Here is a 20,269-nt window from a genome sequence, read left to right as displayed (position 1 = left end):
GAAACACAAAGCAAATAGATTAGATGTGAAGTTTAATGCTGAGGAAAAGGACCTAGCTGACATTCATTTTAGTCTTCACCCTAGTGACTCTATTTGGGCTGAATTCAGGGAGAATTTTGTCTGAGCAAGGATTGTGTTATTGGGCTTCCTGTGCCAGGTATTAGGAGTTTACGCCTGCTCTGCAGGCTGTATTTTGGTGCCAAGTTTGGGAGGTAGCTTTAAATTAGCTGGCTTGGGGACCCGGAGAACTTGAGCTGCAGCAGCACATGGCTCCATGTGGGTTCATTTACCCCAGTTGAATGTGATGCTGTATTGCTCTAGGACTGCAGAGACACAGATGCCACCAATGCCATAGATCAGCTGCCAGAAAGGTGTGCTAGAACATTTTCATCTGATACTGTGCTCTGGAAAGCATGGTCTGTTGCATCATAAATTTGGCAATTTGGAGTAGGGTTGGTGAGCATATTTGTAGCATCTGCTAACTGAGAAAACATTCAGATACAGTAAAAAAACATAACCATAATTCTTTCATGGATGATAACCAGTGCCAGCACAACATTAACATTACCTATTATGGGTGTAGACTAAACTTCACAGCTCTTATGTAATTATTACTGACAAAAGATTAAGCAAACACACTTACTTTTGTGTATAATATATAATCCATATGAATTCTTCAGTCCAGATCAAATCTTATGATCCCCTTAGGCTAAATATATTTTTTCCAACCTTTATGGAATTTATTGAATGGTTGTTTCTTAAAGGAAAAATACTCTAATTTCACTGTAACAAAACCGTGATTCTGCCTCCATTGCCATTATCTATTTAATATCTTGTTAATGCAAAGAAAAGGCAGACACTGCACTACAGGCCGCAGACCAGTTTATTCTCACTGGCTTAACAGCTCTTTTTATGCAGATGACTGCTCTATGTTTCATCTGCATAAGTTTTATTATCTTCCAATGGAACTCTGTATTTAATTTTCTTCTTCACTGCCATTTAAAATTGATAAAGAGTCATGCTAAATCTTTTGAATATCCAGCATTTGACTTGGGGAAAAAAAAAATGCAGACTAGAAGTATAAAGGAGAGTTAGCTGGGCACAGGTATTTTTGCTTCTGTGACAAAGTCCCTGCCATGGGAGGATAACTTGCATCAGAAGACAAACAGTGCCAATCAACAACGTCTACTCAGCAACTGAAGATGAGATCGGGAATGTGTAGACATACCTGTGGGACCTTTAGTCCAGGTAGCTCACGTACCCGTGGCAGACCAAGTTTCAGCAGATGGGCTCGTATCTGTGCTTAATTGCTCTGTTGAATATAATTATTCTTGATTTTGTTCAAATGTGTGTAGGAATTTCCTTTCTTAAATAGACAAATGTGGTAGTAAACTAAAATTTTGCCTTTGCTTAGGTCTTACACAAATATTGCTTCTAAGGGGTTATTCCTGAGTTGGCCAAGTATGGGAGAGCAGAATCAAGTTCATGGGATATTGAACTCCATCCTACAGAACGGATTTCAAAGTCTAAGACCTAAACAATGCCTGTAGATGCTGCTTCTTAACTACTGAGGATCTTTCTTATTTTATAAATACAAGGTGCTTCTAGCCACAATCATTAAAGAACAAAAATACTTCTTCCAAAAATTGTAGTTCTGCCAGTACAGGAAAACTTTACAGAATTTTGTGAGGATGATATTGGTAAGATTAAGCAGAAATTGCCTGTCAGAGAATTTTGTAAAAGCCTCATGCAGAAAACCTGAAGAATTAAAAAGAAAATTGAAACTTTAGTCTATCATGCATAATACTCTGTCTGGGATCTGGTTATTAAATTCTATATGATGATAAAAGCCTAAACCTTCACATTTTATTAAATCATACAGGAATTAACAGACAATCATTTAATATTTAAAGGGATGAGGTTTTACTATATTTAGAACTGTTGGTAAGAAAAACCTCACTTCCTCTCCAGCTCCTGGCCTGGAAAGCTCTGCTAAAGCAGCACAACAGGGTATCGCAGTGCTGAGGGCCAGAGACACGCCGCGCCCCCTGACAGCAGGACCATAATTGTCTGCCGTTGTATAATTCCTGCGTAATCCCATAAAGCACTCCTCCACCTCCCAGGATGCAGCACACTGGAACTGTCAAAACCCATCTGGAAATATAGTCTACTTGAAACATAGAAATCTTGTGGAGCTGTTACATATTTATGTTAAAATAAGTCTCGGTTGGGCATCTGAGTGGGATCTTAATTTGCTTCTGTCTCTTCATAACTGTCTCTCGCTGCCGTGCGTGATGCTCTAGGGAACTAAATGTTGCCGTTTGTGTCCTCTCGCCTGCTAGTCATGCACCCCTGTGAGAAACTCTACTTTGTTTTCCAGGTTGTTTTGAACTCTTGAACGAGGTGCACTTACCTGGGGGAAAGTGGTTAAAATAAGCCTGATATTGCTCCACAGGATATCACTGCTTGAATAGCAAGAGACAGAAATTAGATAAACAAAAACCAGGCTGAAAAAGGACTATGAATCTCAATGAAATTAGCACTAATTCAGTTTAACTGTTAAACTAGTACTTTATTGAAAAGTCGTTTGGTTTGTCTGACATTAATTGGTTAAAACACGTTGTATTACACAGCTGCAGGAGCATGTCGAATTAGACTTAATTCTAAAATTATTCTGAGCTGTTCTGTTGTCCATATGAAATTTAGCTGAACTTTCAGGGTTTACTGGAAGATGTACTTTTGTTACTGATATTGCCACCGACTTTGCCTTTTTGCAGGCTGCCCACTGGTGATTTGTGTAATTTCTACAACGTCATCCCTAGACAGCTATGGAGAAAGTGGCAAGTGAGTATGAAAATGTCTTCACTGCAGGTGCAATAAGGATGAAAAGTCTGATGGGGAGAAAAACTCGTAGATCTGTTAACAGGGGCGTAGTTCTGCAAGACCCTGCTGAGGAGTAGGGGAGAGAGCCTGCAAAAGCACGACTGTTGTATAGGCATATTCTTAGACCTAGAAGCCTCAGCTTTTCACTGCTGAGATGATGCACAAAAAGCTCCTGAGATGTTTTGCCTATTTTTCCCTTTTGCTGCAGAGGCATAAGGCCTCCTACAGTGAGCTCCGGGCTTACCGCATGCAGAGAGTAAAGCGCAGGATGAAACATTTCTAACAAGATGAGAAGAATCTTTGATTAAAGGTATTTAATCTTTTGAAGAAAACTGCAGCTAAACATTGAAGATCTATGGATATTGTTAAAATTTTTGAAAATTAAGTTCCTTTCTAATTTGGGAAAAAAAAAAAAGCAAATTTATCTGAAAAAACCCCATAGGATTCAATCCTACCATAATGTAAGCAAAAGATTTGGAGCAAGGGTTATTTTTTCTGCGTGGTAAACTAGCTTATATCGTCACTGCCGTGGGAAAGACATGTAAAGCGGACAGCCTGTTTCCCAGCCTCTTCCTCACCACCAGCCAGGCAAGGCAGGGAGGGCTTCAATTTGTCTCCTGCTACAATGACAGTGCTCACAGCACTGAAATGAGTGCCTGTGATACAGGATACACGAACAACAAATAGCAGATAAAACCTTTCCTTTCTTCCCATCTTTCCGCCCCTAATGCTATTTGAAGGCGTGCTGGGGCAGATAGCTGTCACTGACTCTCTGCAAGATACAAATCAAAATGAGATCCTGCCTCAGATTCCCCAAGTGTGAGGGGAAAATGAGCTTCTTATTGATGCTCTATCATGTCTCTTGCTTTTAAAATTCATCAGTCTTTTTGCACTCTCTTTTAGCCTCTTTTTTAATTAAGAACATTATTAATTAAGTGACCGTGTGTTTCATCTAAAATCATTCTGATTTTTCTCCGCAGCTGCTGGCTTTCACTAGAGAATGGAGCAATCTGGGCTTTTGTGGCACCGGCGTTGTTTGTAATTCTGGTAGGTAAACCCACGGCTGCCGCTGTTTCCTTGTGGCACGTCTGTGTCAGCCACACAGCAGGAGTAGCTGAAGGTCTGATGTCAGTCCTTGGCCCAGGCCAGTGACACTGATCGAACGACAGAGATGAATGATCCAGACTTATTTTTTTCCTCCTCCAAGTTTTGTGTTTTACATGGTTGTGTATTAGTTTATGCATATTAATTCTCACACTGTTAATTTCACTCTTCCAAGACAAAAATATGACCTCAAATACTGGGACAGCCCTCTTCTGAAACAGCCCTTTTGGGGCCATTAATAACTGCGTAGAACCGAGTAATCTTGGGAGTTCTAATAATTCTCAGAAAGATCCCCCAAAAGAACAAGCTCTGTGGTTTGTGTTTCATACACACCAGTAAAAGTTGACAGGCTGATTCCACCCCACTGGTATTTGAAGCTTTTGCTTGTAGAGAGCTCACTTTTCCCAGTAAAGCCGAGTGCCCTCCGTGAAGATGATCATCGGCAGAGTTTGCAAGCAGTCAGTAGCTAGCAGGAATGGGTTAAAACAATGGCATGAACTGTCACCCCTTGGGTGCGTTCTGGGGAAGGTAACAAGCTGCACCTGCCTTCTCATAGTGATAAGGAATTTGTGCTATTCCCCTGGTTTTGGAATTCGATGTCAGGTACGACAGTTTGTCTGGCTGATCAAGGCAGGGCTGTTAAGGCGAGTTTGCCGGGGTTCGGGTGGCTGCTGCAGACACCTCTGTCAGCTACAATGAACATCATCTTTCCAGGGGACAGTGCGGGTTCATGGCTCTGATGCTGATACATGAATGCTCTGCAGCAGTTTAGTTATGCCCACACATTAAATTACAGTGAGTTGTAGCTTAATCACTGTGATTACTTAAAGAGTCAGGGGTGTTTGCAGGGACTAAGTGGGAGGTTATTCCTCTTCAGCACTGTTTCCAATACTTTAATTGATCAGGTTATCTACGATTTTTGCTGCAGGTTATAACGTCAGAGTGACAGTATGAACATGGAATAGACTCACTGATTAGTGAAATCAAGTTGTCTTTAAAGCTTTACTTAGATTTTAAAGGCATGAGCCCAAATCTAGACCAGAGTCTGCCTGCTATGGTGTTTAAGGAGGGTCAGGTAAAATAAGATCCCGACTACTTGCATGGCGGAGCATCAAAAGGAACCACTGACTGTACTTTGTACTTCCCTAAGAAAGCTAAGATTTCCATGGAAAGCACAAAGAAACTTCCCCAAATTTCATCACTCAGAACAAGCCTGCTGACAAGCCAAAGGGAGGAGAGAGAGCTATACATTATAGAACTAGTGTTTACCATTGCATATCTCTATAACTATCACATCTCTATAACTATTTGGCAAGCAGAAGGTGGCTCCTTGGCTGACTTTTCCATCACAGGCAATTTTACACCGCAGCTGAGTGGACATCCTACCATTTGCCTAACATTTGGGAGACAGTGAAATCAGCACCTCTTACAGGCAGCCCAGCCCAGCCTAATCCAGCACCTTCCACCCAAGATACAGCCTCTGAAAAACTAGGCTATATAAACATATATTAAGAAAACAATGAAAATAGTTGCTATATTGATGTGGCAGAAATTGCCTCATGTTAGCATTTTAATCAAATTATTAATGACAACACTGGAAAGTCTGTGGGCAGGAAAAGCAGAATTTCTTTTACCGAAGTGAAAGCATATACATGTAAATAAGAAATGTTGATCACTGGATTAGAGCTGGCTAAACAGCTCTAGACTTTGTTCCAAGAAACTTAATTTCTTGTTGGCCTGTACCTCAGGCCTTCTGTATGTGAGTTTATATTCAAAGATATGTAGATATTGATGATTGGAGAGCAATTAAAATAATCTAATATTTAAATGTCTCCTTCGCACATTAGTGCTTGCTTTCTGGCCATTGTTCAGCAGCAGAGGAGGAAATGAGTAAAATCAAATCTTTCCCAGCTGCTGTCCAAAGATGATATTAATCAAAACATGCCAGATAGTGAAGTGCTTACTCACCTGAGTGAACACAGCCTTCAACAATGCATGTGTAGCTGCTTGCCAATGAAAGTAAGAGGTTAAGTGTCTGGCTCTCACTTACGATATGTAATATTCGTGCAGCTCAAGTTATATTCCTGTAGGGATACAAATATTTTGAGAAAGACTAAAAATGAGCTCACAAGGTTGATCCATGTAGAAAAATCTGTTAAATAGTCTAAACCCAGCTCTGCCCAAAATAGCAGCAAGCTAGCTGACAAATTATTCTCTCTGGGCATTGAATATGCTAGCTGAAAAATGTGTTAGTGCCTATAGGGAAATAACAAGGCTAAATACTATTTTGTGTGTGCATGTGTGCCGGTGCTCTGTAAATAACGAATTAGCCACTAGTTGCATGAATTAGTGTTTAGCTCTGAAAATACATCTCAAAAAGCAGTTTTTGACTACTTCCATCCAGTTTCTCTCTGCCAAGAAAAAGCATTATGCTGTGAAGAAAACAGGGAGACTGCTCTTTTCAACTCCCACTCTCTAGAGACTAGGCAGACACAGTCTGTTTTTGCCCTGCCACAGCCTCACAGGCAATATAGACATCACGGAGCCTTAAAACAGAATGATGTGGTGGGAGTGTGACTGGGAAAAAATACTCACACATACTTTTCTGGGGAGTAATTCACAGAACCTCCCAGCACTATATGGATTCCCATACCCAAAGTGCTCTTTCCTTGGGGTTTGAGTCAAGGGATGTGATGAAAGAAATAGTTCCTTCTATGTGTAGGTCTTTTGGCTTCTACCTGCATCTTAAGGTTTAAAGATCACTCTCCCCCACCCCCCAAACCACAACATTCAAGCCTCTATTGCATCCTCTTAAGGCAGCTTCACAAAAAAATTGTTGCAATTAATTTGAAAACCAAACTAATCTCAGCCAAAGTGGGCCTGGGACATGTTTTCAAAGGAAAAAAAACTTGACAAAGCACCTGAATTTTTGGAACAAGACATTAAAACTTCTGGCAGAAGGCTTTGTTTGTTATCAACCATCTGCTGCCTTGGTGTGTTTCCATAGATATGGCAGAATTAAGGAAATTCTGTGGAAAGCATCTGTGTACACAGAGCAGTGGGCGTGCTGCAGACAGTGAACAATCCATTGGGGGGGAGATACTGGGCTGCAGTGGCAAGTCCTTTCTATTCTTTTCCCTCTAAATCGTTATTTTCCTGGTGGTTTTTTACAAGTCTTTCTGATAAACAGCACTTTTATAGAGCTAAATGATTTTCATTAGCATATTTCTAACAGTTCTGTGCTGTGGGGACATCAGCTTTGTAACTACTGTCTTCAGATGGGACTCCATCTGAACTTGGGTGCCTGGCTGAGATTGCCATCACTGTCTTGAGTTGGTACTTGCTTATGAGTATTCTATGTATAAAAAAATATTCCCTCCCCTATACCTGCTGATCATACATGATTTATTTCTGTTGCCTCATCGCATTTATTCATACCTTTATGTACTAGTGCAGAATTAGGATCATTTTCGTATGTTGAATAGTATCTCACTCTGCAGGTAGGCCCACTGATTGAAAAGTGACAATTTGTGTCCCTTATTAGACATAATTTGTCATGGGAAAAGGTGACAGAATTGGACCCATATTATTTAAAGGCCCTGAAACAGTAGGATTCCTTAGAGTCATTGAAATCAAGCACAAACTTAAGTGCTGTAGTGGATTAGAGAACAAATTAACAGACCACAGCTGCGAAGCTTCTCATTTTTTCTTATTAGCACTCAGTTATGAGCATTTTTACTATTTCAAAATGAAATTCCTTCATTATTTTAAAATTAAATTTCTTCTTAGTTAACCAACAGGAAAGCATGCAACATTTTTTCGAACAAGGGGACAGATTGTAAGAAATCAAAAATTATGATTAATATTAGGAAAGAGGAGAAGCCAGGGATTTGTTACACCTTTTATTTATTATTTCTTTTCTTGTGTATTCCTTTTCCAACCTCAAAGTTTTGCTCTGATACTCAGCTCTGACTGGCATGGTACTACATGCATTAATATGAAGTCATGTACACAGAAGTCTAAAATAACTCAATTTAGTCTATTGCATCTGTAGCTACCCTGGGATAGCTAAGAGTGGAATCAGGCTTTCCAAAATCATTCTCCCAGATTTCAACATCGATCTAATTTAATCGACTAGCTGTGTTTGGAAATGCATAATACCCAGAAATTATTTCTGATGTGACCTAGCAATGGGCTGCAACTGCAACAACTTGCAGCGTTGGTGTGCTACTAATGATGTCATGATAAGGATCAAATTAACTCGCACCATGAGAGAGTATGTTAAACCTCAGATTGGAAGAGTCCGTTATAACTCCCTGTACCATTGCCCGAAACTGAAGTGGAGCCTAAAATAGTCTGTGGTTTTAGAGGAAAACTGGTCAATGGATTTAATTAAGGCAATATGTTTTATCCTTTTTTTTTTTTAGTTCCTCTGTGCTGCCAAGCCTTTTCTTGGCTAGGATGCAACACACCACATCAGAGGGTTTTACACATGGGATTTCTGCGCTGCAGTAAAGAAGAAACAAAAATCTCATGAGGCTTGGAGGAAATCTAGGTGAAAGCCCTGCAAAAAAAACTAAGTGAGGGAAAGAATTTGTCTCACTGTATCTGGTCTGACAAATTTTTGATGAGAAAAGACATTGAAAGAGATCCTTTTTACTCATTTAACTCTCTTCCTGATCCGACAATTTTTAGTCAGATGAAGTTGTCACTAGAGTGAGCCAGAGCTCCCTGATGTCATTGGGATCTTTCCATGGGCTCTGGTGGGCTTTGGATCAAGCCTGCAATAATGGGAACTGGCAGCTCCTGCGGATTTCGCAGGGACTTGCGAGTGCCTGGGGTTGGACAAGCTGCCTTGAAAGGAGTCCTGTGAGTTAGGAAACAAGCGCTAATGTTATTAGCTCTATTTTTTTGAAAAGTAAAGTGTGGCCAGTTCCTGCAAGCAAAAATATTCTAAGTTCCTTTGTAATTTTAAGGCAAAATAACTGCAACTGTCAGGTAATCTCGCCTTTCAGAAAAGTGAAAAATAGGAATTATATACAGTTCCCCTATCTAAATGTTTATTCTCCTTGTTTGAACATTCTGATATAGGTTAAAGCATAATGAGTGTTTCATCAACTAAGCATTCTGCTATTCAAATCATTGGCAAAGTATTTACATCAGATGCCAAAAAAATCACTGGAGGAACAATTCAGTGGCTGTATTTTGGTTTCCCATTATAAGGGCAGTGGAGATACCTCCATGCTTTACTTACAGAAATATTAGCAAAGGAAGACATTTGTAGCTAATCTGTTTATTTAGGTTGGATGAGATTACCCTAATTTCTCAAAATACCTAAACAAAAATTTTCAAGTTGTTCAGGAAATTTAAATATAGAACTTTGGGACTTGAGTGTAATGGTTCATTGCTAATTTTACAAGTACCTTGGTTTTTATCAGCAGTGAGATTACAGTGTTTCCTTCTCATCTTTTAAACATGTTACTAATGAACCCTGGAAAGGGTATAGTCACACTGACTGCACAAGAGAAGAAGTTCAAGGCCTTTTTAAACTTCCACTTTAGACCATCCAAAATACTGAGGAAATTAATTTCCAATTTAATTTCTTTTATATAAAGAAATTAAAATTCAGCTAGAAATGCTGAACAGTTTCTGCTTTAGAAAACCATCTAATTTTTCTCCTTTGAGACTATCTTGCTTGTGCTGTTTTCATGACCAGATCTTAGGGCTCATGTCCAGTTTGAGTGAGAGTTTGCAAGATTCTGAATATTCATTTGTTGGTGCTTATTGTTGATAACTTTCATTGACTTTTGTAAGATGTAGGAAAGTCAGAATTTGAAGAATGAGGTTTCATCTTTGGGGGGTGGGGGAGTGTTTGAATATGCATTGTTTAGGCATAATCTGCGTATTTTAAAAAATGCTATGCAGAGAGCAAAACCTAGGAGTATCTAAAAAGAATTAGGAATGGAAGAAAGCATTAAGGTTATGCGCTTGTGAGGCTGGCAGGAGCGTGCTGTTGTCTGCAGTCATCAGAGAAAGGGATCATGGAGCAACTGTGCCAGGGTGAGCTTGAGCTGTCAGTGAGACATCCACAAGGAAGTGTCAAAAGGGGAGATTGATATTTTGGATAAAAGGCTTAAAAAGGCAGCTGGAAGATAATGTGTCAGGAAAGAAGGTAAGAGTACAGAGAGGAATTTTCTATGCAATTCCCATGAAAAGCTGGAGTAATAATGATGATCATTTGGTGGACACGCAGCAGAAAATTGGAGAGTTTGGAGGAGAACGAGAAGAGAGAAAGAGAAGAGAAAGTGTAACTTGTTCATATTCATCGTTTGCTGCTTCAATCAACATGCATATTTAGCATGTAAGTGGGTTTCGCAAAAATGCTCATTACCACCTCAAAGAATTTATAAAAGATATTTACAAAATATGATTTGGTAGGAATAGGGAAAATGATCCCAAGACCATCGAGTTTCACCTCTTACTCATCTCTGATTGAACAACAAGTACACTTGTAATTGAAAAGCTGTCAGGTTCCACAGGGTATTCTTTGGACAGGTTAAAAAGCTGTGGCAGAAATGAACTATCACAGCTATGCTCCTACTTTACACCAGGTGATGATCTGCCCTTAGAAATCTAAAATTAAAAGAATGGTCAGAAGATTTGAAAAATACCAAGGAAATCATTATCATCAAACTTAAACTTTTTTTAATTCATCCTCTCCTCCTCAGAATTCGGATATTTATCTCAAAATAGAGTATGATTATTGAGTTTTAACTGAGCAACCGCACTATTTTGAAGTCTTTTCTTTCTTTTTGTTCTGTAGTTCAGGATATTTTTGTTCTACCCTTGTTCTTAACTTGATGCTAAATATCAGCTTTGTAGCTGATGTGTAACTTTGGACAGGAAGGGGGAAATACGTCTTTCACATTCTCTCCTCTCTTTTTTTTTTTTTCTTTAAACCCAAGGTCTTTGCACAGCAAGACAGTCTTTGCCACATTTTCTTTGAGTGATAAAGATTTCCTTCTTTCTTCACCTGTGACTCCAGAGCAAACTCTCTTTTGTTAGAGATTTTCAGTGTTAGTCTTTTCAAGATTTCCTACTTTTCTGGTGGGAGTTTTCATTTTATTGATGTTTCTGCTGGGCCTGACATCAAAAAGAGCAGGGCTTTTGAAGAGCAGAGTTCAGGCTTAACATATTTTCCTCATTGCTGTTTTAAAATAATCTTGTGCTTAAATTGCAAGCAGACTTTGGTAAGAAACAGGAATTGTACACTGTGAAGTCTAGCGAGAAAAGTGCTTTCTGAAGTCTGTGCACGTGCAAACACAAAACCAAAGAGCATGCAGACTCATGGCCCTGTTCACTGAAGTTCTTGTCTAATTTGTCAGCTGGTAGTAGATTATTAGGGTATCTATTTGTACAGTAGGGATCCTGAGCATTTATTTAGCTGTGAAGCAACGTATCAATCCAGCCTTACCCTAAACAGACAAGGACTGTTCCTGACAGAAAGAAAGCACAAGCAAGAGCTGGCCACTGTGGGGAAAGGGAAATCCATTGACAAGAGTCGAACCATACCAGTCCAAAATCGGAAGCCTCTTTTGCCAAACAAATACAACATGCAAAATTCTTATTTTCTGTTGTATTTGTACAATACACTTCTAGGGCAGTTTGTACCTACGACACAGCCAGTACTTACTTTCCTGACCAAGTCTTGTTCCTTCTTCTTCTTCAGGTCAATATTGGTATTCTCATTGCTGTCACAAGAGTTATCTCAAGAATCAGTGCAGACAACTATAAGGTCCACGGAGATGCCAATGCCTTCAAGTAAGTTTTTCTCATTGAAATTATATTATAACAAGTTAATAATCTCACACTAGCAATGTTATATCATAGAGACATGTATCATGGACTTCTCCCAGAATACTGATATCATTCCTCTTTAGTAAAAAGCAAATCATGTTAAAGGTAGCATATCATTCTCTTGAATGCAGCCAGTTAACCTATAATTTATGAAAGCTGAATGCTGCACAGGATGAAACCTGTGGTTCAGCATGAGTTGAAGTGTTTTCCCGCTTATTACAGTCTACAGCATTTGCTGATTCATGATTTTCCCTTTTATTAATGGAGACTTTCCTCTTCCTGCTATATTCAAAGATGAATCTCACAGATCATTGTTAATCTGTACTGGGGTATTGCAATATTCTGCTCCTTCAGAGGATAAACCTTGTTTCTAGCCCCAGTTCAGCATAATATTTAGGCATATGCTTATCTTTAAGACTCTCTTGTTACTGCAAAGCACACGGACTTATGCTGGATTTAAATGTGTGCTTAAATTCAAGCGTGTCTTTATATCAAGGTGCCTTGACCTCTTGGGATGGTGGCCTTTCTGAGAGTGTATTGTCTTTAAAATACTGCGCTAGCAAGGCTAGAGGGGAAACGTAAGGTAGACACATTGCTACATCTGAATACACAAGGACAAATTCTGATTTCTAAAATCTATAGAAGTACATATGGGTAGCTAAGAAGATAATATACTGAATTTAAATTAAGATGCTGAATATTCTATTTTGTATCTCCTAAAGATGCTTTAATCCGAATATAAAAAGGACACTGTATATAACTCAAGGAATATGTGACTCAGGTAGAAGAAAAATGTGATGATGGTTTGTGTTTAATGTTTCTGAGTCACGGGCTATTGTATGATAAGGCTTTGATGCCACTGCTCTGAAATGGTATCATAAAGAATAATTTTTATGCTTGGATTACTTATGCAATTTTTAAAATGCCATTGTTTTAAATACTGGTGACAGTTACCTAATTGAAGTTAGTTTAGTTATTGTATACTTATCCAACAGGAAAAGAAAAAGAGTAAATAAGTCTACAAAAAAATCTATATGACAATTACATTGTAGTGAAATGAAAAGACTGGAAATTAAAATGACTGTTTCAGGTTTGGCTGAGTCCCTGTGACCTTCAGAAATACAAAGGAAATATAGAACCTTAGGAAGCAAATAACTGTATATTGCCAATGCCAAGATAAACTGTTAGAATTATGAAGACAAAGGAACAACCTCCATAAATAGAAAAGGAGCTACACAGATTGCTCTATGTACTTAGATATTTCCTTAATTGTATTACAAAGAATTGATTCAATACACACTGTACCCTGCACACTAATATATATTAATTTTTAAAAGAAAACTATGTGTGTGTTCATAAGTAAAACAATTATGAATGGTTGGTCTAGGAAAAAGATGAAATCCATTTAATCAGGAGTATATGTTCTTAGTTCAAATATTATCTGCTGTAAATTTGGAATGGTGGAGCTCTGTACTGAAAATGTGACTTCTCCAGACACCCTGGCTAAGAAATGCTCCTTGTGCCAAGTAATTTTTAAAATACAGTTTTAGGATTTGACCTAACAAAAGCGATGGTGGTGGAGAAAAATGATAATCAATGGGAAGATATATCTGGAAGCATTCAATCATTAAATTATTGGTTAAGCAGCAATATGCTCTGATAGAACAGCTTTTGTCATAGAACTAAATTAATTCAATAAAATATAATTGAAGGTAAACAGAACATTCAGAATAGCTCTTTTTCTGTAGATATCCTTACAGAAATGGGTCCTCAGAAGAAATTTGAAATGAGAAGGGCATAAATAGCTGTCCAAATCAGATCTTAGTATTTATACCCTGATTCAATGTAGCGGTGAGGCATGATGAATTAGAGTTTCATGTACAGAGGATGGCATGGAGAAAGCAACGGGTCTGTTGGAAAAAAGAGAAACATAAGGCTTTTGTAACACTGGATTTCATTTTCTTGTCATCAGTATTCCTTATACAGGTGAGAAGTTTACATGTCTAGTGTGAAATCATTCTGTCTATGGTACCATTTTCCAAAAAAGAAGAGAACAAAACAAAAGAGGGTTCTGTTCTGACAGCTGCACGGGAAATGTTTTTCATAGTGAAAAAAACCATGCCTCCAACCACTAAGGGATCTTAGATGTTGATTAGAGGTTGTTAACATGTGAGAGTGGATAAGTACAGCAAAACGAATCAGTGACACAGAGCGCAGAGAAATCAGAAAAACGCAATAAGCTCTGTAGTTTCTGTCAAGTCGCTGTCAGCGAGGACTACAAGGTAGTTTCTGAATTAACAAGTTCGGTTGGCTTAGGGAGGAATCACTGAAGACTGCAAAATGCTTTGTGTAATATGAGCCTTAAACCAAGGGGCTGTCAGGCATCCATCTGAATAGTGCACTTCATTTGATATTAGCTATGGGGGAACTGCAATATGTTGAAAGAATTTATCAAGCACTTAGAAACACAGCTGAATTAAAATGGCACAACGTGATTTTGGTGAGACAAGAAAGCACTTTGTCCCCATGTTGCAGTTGTTTGCTGCAGTGAAGTGGTACGTAAAGCAGAAGTGGTTTTTTTTAGGGCTGTGTTCATGGTTTCAGAAAGCCAAAGACAAAAGAAAATGAGAACTGTGGTGCAAGAAGCCGTAGAGGGGAAGCCTGCTCAATCCAATAAACTTGAGAGGGAAAAAACCAGGGATTTCAGTGCTGTCTTTTCAAGCTGGAATGAAATTTAAGTGGAAAGCACAATGAGAAACAGTAAGTTGCTGTCTGCAACAATTTGGATGATAGCACTTAAACAGCAGGGTTTCGAAGTTTACAAGTGATAACGAACTGAAAGGCACAGCCAAACTGGCTGGAGAAGGACAGACGTGCCTGTGGCAGGAGCGTGAGGGAGGTGCCAGTGCCAGCTCGCCTTTCCCTGGTAACTCGGGCCAACATTCGTATCTGCATTCAAGCACCTGAATGAGAGGCCTCCCACTCCCAGCTGCTGTTGAGTTCAAATACGAGCAGCCGTTGTAGCCTGAAAATCCCAGCCTACAGGTTTTACAGAACAGGCTCATCATCAGGCTCGCCTCTTGCCAGGCTTTGCTGCCAAAGGAGAAGTTTAATCACGCGGACAAGGGCTGGCTTCCAGTTCCGCTGGCAGCCCGGATGGAGAGCACCTGACCTGGATTCATCCCCCCTGACTTTAGAGCTCAGTAAAGCTGACACCTCCACCTGGACTCCTGATCAATGGAGAAATGGGTGCTTCTGCCACGCAGTTGATCTCGCCTGTTAAGTGTTCATCTCACTTGCCTTACAAGTCCTGATTTCTCCCCAGTGACCGAGGGAAGCCTAGACTGCCCAGCTCGTACTCCGATACCATCTCTGCACATCTCAAACCAGGTGTGATAACTCACACCTCTGAGGCCATCAACCCATAACTGAGCAGAGATTACCTTTGTCAGAACAAAGATGCAGTTATGAGCCATGATGATATCAGTTAGAAAGGATATTTATTGTTAGAGAAGTGCTAGAACCGGAGCGTATTTAGTTTCCCTAAAGATTAAGTTACTTGGCAACGCAAGTGGATATTACCAACAAGGCTTGTTTCTCTTGGCAACAGACAGCAATAAACTGATGTAATTATTTAGAGTAATTGTTCCTGATTTTCCATATGGCAACAGGTCCTCTCAAATGCTGACTCAAATGCGAGTACAGAATATGCATCAGGGTGAGCCGGTGCTCCGCTCTGAAGGCAGCGTCCATTGAACTTCATGTTTAAAAGCCAAAATCGAAAAGGAAGTTGTGAACAAAATTCCTTTTTTATCATAAAATTAATTTATTATTCATCATCCTCATTCACATTTTGCTCAGAACAAAGTGCAGTACATTATGGGCTGATTGACCTCTTCAGGTTCAGATGTTGCTTGTCACAGTGGAGATACCAGACAGCATCTTGCTGAACATTTTATTCTGGTTTCAGAGATACTGGTGTGGACATGTCTGTTTGTTTGTTTGTTTAAAGTAAATAATAATAGCATCCCCAAAATAAAACATAGGATAAACTGAAGAAGCAGCATAAAAGGGTAAGTTTATATGGTACATAAACTGCAAAATAGCCAATAATTTAAGGCAAAATGAATATAATTAATTAAACGGTATATGATCAGAGATGCTAATTAATGCATAATAGACTCCTGTGACAGTCTGAACAGTAAGTATTTGGTCGCTGTAGGAATTTTTGTGTATGTGTGAAAACGGTCACTTTTTTAGCGTCTGAAACTTTAATTCTGCAAGAGCAGTTTACTGGTAAGAGCTGAGCAAAGAATTATCAGTTCCTATTTACTACTTGAATTTACTTAAGAACATGCTTTTTGTATTGTTTTCTGAAGCATATTGAACACGTATACAATATGAGCTGTTTCACTTAGTTGTGATTAGTTATATTTGAATCTTTTATTAGACAATTAGCTATTGACTCTCAGCAAAATAATTGTGTGTAATAATTCAGATGCCGCTTTCTGAGAATGTTTTGCATCCAGGGAACAGATTTTTAACCAAAAAGCTAATCTGAATGTTTTAGTTTATAGGATGCTGAATCAAATATCTTGAAACATTTAAATGCATACATTTGTTTGCATTATCCATTCTTCTTGACTGGGCCCTCTTTTAGGGAAATAATTAATCATATGTTTGAGTTTAAGCATATGAGTAGTCTCTCTGAGCTTAATGCAATTACAGCAGATTAGTTTAATGGAATTGCTCATGTGCTTGAAAAGGCACATGATTACATTTCTGAGTTATGGACCATCTGAACTCTTTTTCTTACTTATTTCTGCTGCTTGTAAAGTCTTAATTCCACTCAGAGCATTCATTAACTCTTATTAGGACCTAAATAGCTTTTTTTCTTGCTGCTCTACCCCTTCAAAGCCTCATTGCTGTGTTTACTTGGAAAGTTACTTCTCTGTTACAGTGAGAAAAGATATCTAATGCGACGGTGTTTTGGAAATGTGCTTATTTCATTACCCATGGGGAGAAATCTTCCCCGATTAAGTCTACCACAGGTAGTCATTTGATTACATGAGTCACCTGGCTCCTGGATTAGAAGAGTTAAAGTATAATAAAATTTTCAAAGACCTTAGTTTTGCACTAAGACTAATATTAATCATAATAGAGGAAGAAATGCAAAGCACATCTCTGTTGCAGGAATAGTAGTTTTAGTCTAGAAACAAAGATACCATGCTCAGCCATACACTGCACTTTCCCAGCTACTTCACTTTTGCATTGTACTGTCCAGAAGAGACAGTTTCATTAACTTTTCTTGAATAAATTGCCAAGTTCAACTCTTATTGAATACTTTCTCACTGCTTGCTCTGAAATGGTCCAATGAGTTGGAAAAATCTCTATCTTTTTTATAAAGTGTACACTTCAGAAGCTGGTGAACCAGAAGTGATAGCTATCATAATCATCCACAGAGAAAGCAATTACGACAAAATTAGAAAAATTTCTTAGCTTTTTACCCCATTCTTTCTCTCATTTTACTCATTTCCTTTGTCCCTCAAAGCTCGATCCTCACTCAGTAAAATAATGAAACAGCCTCTTAGCTCTCTTTTGAGTGAAGGAAAAACATTTCTCCTGTTTAGTTAAATTAATGACTAAAAATTGGAACAAATGGCAGTAGCTGCAGCGCATGGGAGCAAAACAGGGCTGCAAGGAAAGCTCAGCAGGGCAAGCAAGTCATTTAAGCTGTTGTGCTAGTTCTGCATTTTTTAATATAGCATAAACCACTTTGGATGAAACTGAAAACAGAGTATGTAGGTTTAATGCAAATCCTTCTCTTACTTTGGTTATTTGGAAAAAAAAAAAAAAAAAGCTGTACAGCAAGATTTTCCCTTTGGCAGATACAAATACAAGAGAGTTGTCCTCCAAGAGCTCATGATGCTGCAGACATCTGTATGGTTTAACAGTGTAATTGACCATTCCAAAGCATTTTGCAAAGCCATCTATTATATCCCTGCAGCACACCGAATGCACTGTGGCAAATTGCTCATCCATTTAATCAATGATCCATTCCATGCCACGACTCTGCATCAGTATTTTATTTTGTTTGTAAACATACCGCCTGCCTTTCAGCCCAGTCACGTTTTGTCTCGGACACCAATCCTCCGAGTTAGTGCTGAGAGCTTTGGTGCTTTTAACATCAGGCATTATTCTGCAAGATACTGTGTACTTGTTGCATTTTGTTCCTGTAATTCCATTCCTGTTTCATGTCATTTGATGTCCAAAGACTTCTCTTTCTAAGGATTATTTGCAGCTGTTCATTTTCACAGAACGTACTTGTCAATCATGGCACTTGCTTGAAGCTCTCGTGAGAGCTCTCCTGCCAAAGGAGATACTGTAATCTCCCTCCATAACTGAATTCCACCCCTTTGTGATACCATTAGAGAATTTCTTCCCCCCCCCCGCCCCGCTTCCAAGAGGGTGAGGAGCAAGTTACAATCTGCAAACTCTTCTGAAAGTCTGTGGGGATTCAAAAATCCATGGCACTAGAAAATCTTTTCTGTGCCTTTCTGGGTGGCAGATGCTGCAGTGCAACCCTCGGAGAAACGGAGCCCCTGCTTTTGTGTGCTCTGTTGAAAAAGAAAAGAGCTTTTCCCATTTGCTGAAGGAGAGCCATCAGTGAGGAAAAGCAGTGTGGCAGGCCAAATCTGCTTTCAGCAATTACTTTTCTTAACAATTTCTAATTCTGTGTAAGGAATCATGTTCATTGAACATTGCTTCAAACTGCATGAGTGATGTACTTCATGGAAACTCTTGGAAGGAGGAGAGTTGACTGGCAATAAAGGAAATAATTAAAATAAAAGTATTAAGCAATGACAATTAGTGAGCTGAAGTGCTACTGCTGATGATAATGTCTTCAACCTAATTAAATTTTTGGCTCATTGAATATGACAAATACAACTGCAGTTTGGGTATCTCCTTATTAGACTCAGAGTTTTAAAAATACATGGGTTTGAATGTTTCCAATGAGAGTATTAATGAGGAAGTGCTAATCTTTTAGGAACCATAATGACAGTAATGGTAGTGCTTTCTTTACCGCAGATGCGAAGAGTCATAGCACTGGAGAATGGCTCCAGGCCATGTTGTGATTGTTCAGGCGCATTTCAGGCACATTTTGGGAGGAGTAATAAAAGCTTAAAAGTATGTAAAACATAGCTGCAGAGAGGTGGCTACTCTGCGAAACCACAGAATAAGGGACAAATAGTAATAGGCTTAAACTGATGAAAAAATCAAATATCTTTAAGCTTCCAATAGCGGGAGGGGAGTTGCAAAGCAGTGGGGTTGATCACCTGGAGAGCTGCTGAGCTTCTGTGTTTGAACGGCTTGCAGAAGTGGTTGCACAAATGTCTGTCAGGGCTAATTCTGGTGCCAGGAGTGACAACTAATCCTGTCTCGTGGCTGATGACCTTGTGAGTTCTTCCACAGATTTTTTTTTTTTTTCTTGGTTGTCTCCTTCTGGGCCAAAATCGTCCTTTGTGGGAATTGTTTTCCATCTGTCATTTCTCCTTAAACAGGATTTACTGCTTCAGGGTGATCAGGGTGTGTGGATTGTGGGCTCCAAAGGAACAAGCAGCTCTGATACTCGTGTTCCTGTTTCTTTCTTGTATTAGGAAGGGCAGTAAGACACAACATATTCTGGTATTGGAAAGGGCAGTAAGACTTCTAGTTGAAGATGTCCCTGCTCATTGCAGGGGGCTTGGACTAGATGACCTCTAAAGGTCCCTTCCAACCCAAACTATTCTATGATTCTATGTTTCTATGATATAGGTACAAAACATACCGGGAAAACTTGATATTTAAGAGGTGCTGGATTTTCTGAGTATAAGGATATAATAACAAAAAGTTGTTAGAGATGCTTAAGCATGTTGTTTTCATATCTGAATATCAGGATAGAATGAGGTTTATTAAAACTTGGTTATTAAATCCCTGTGATGAAACCTTGCTCTGAGCACAACAGAATCAGTAAGGGAAGGGAAGGGTATGAGACAAGAGGCCATACAAAGCCACCCTTCAGCTATTTCTCATCTTCCATGTCTAGAAACCTAGGTTGTGCTTATTGATCTATGGTTGAATCAATTTCTTGATTCCACCCTATCAGTCCCTGATAGACACTAAGAGCAGTCACTGCAGGTGAAAGCTGTTCTCTGCAGGAGCTTGAGGGTGTATTATGTTGAGATGGGGTCTCCTTAAGTCAAGTCAGGATTTATACAGCATTTAATGAGAACAAAACTCTCTGCTGGCCACATGCCCAAGGTTGGATCATTCCTGATGAGTCTTTTGCAGTATACAAGGTGCCAGCATACACAGGAGTTGGGTCAAAGATGTTGTTAGTGATGTGATATTATGACACATGGGAACAATGCAGGTGTGGTGTCAC

The 20,269-nt window shown here is 39.1% G+C and overlaps 1 protein-coding gene across 1 annotated transcript in view; it reads left to right on the top strand.

The window, feature by feature from the left end:
- GPR133 (G protein-coupled receptor 133) overlaps positions 1–20,269 on the top strand; it is a 153,953-nt gene that overhangs the window by 114,802 nt on the left and 18,882 nt on the right. Inside the window, exons 19-21 of the mRNA XM_009580323.1 lie at positions 2,778–2,844; positions 3,864–3,930; positions 11,717–11,808. Coding sequence (XP_009578618.1) covers positions 2,778–2,844; positions 3,864–3,930; positions 11,717–11,808 — 226 coding nt within the window. The remainder of the gene's footprint in view (positions 1–2,777; positions 2,845–3,863; positions 3,931–11,716; positions 11,809–20,269) is intronic.

The sequence above is a fragment of the Fulmarus glacialis genome, unplaced genomic scaffold (genome assembly GCF_000690835.1).
Source record: "Fulmarus glacialis isolate BGI_N327 unplaced genomic scaffold, ASM69083v1 scaffold29876, whole genome shotgun sequence".
In the NCBI taxonomy this organism is placed as follows: Eukaryota; Metazoa; Chordata; class Aves; order Procellariiformes; family Procellariidae; genus Fulmarus; species Fulmarus glacialis.
This window is presented reverse-complemented; position numbering and strand designations above follow the sequence as displayed.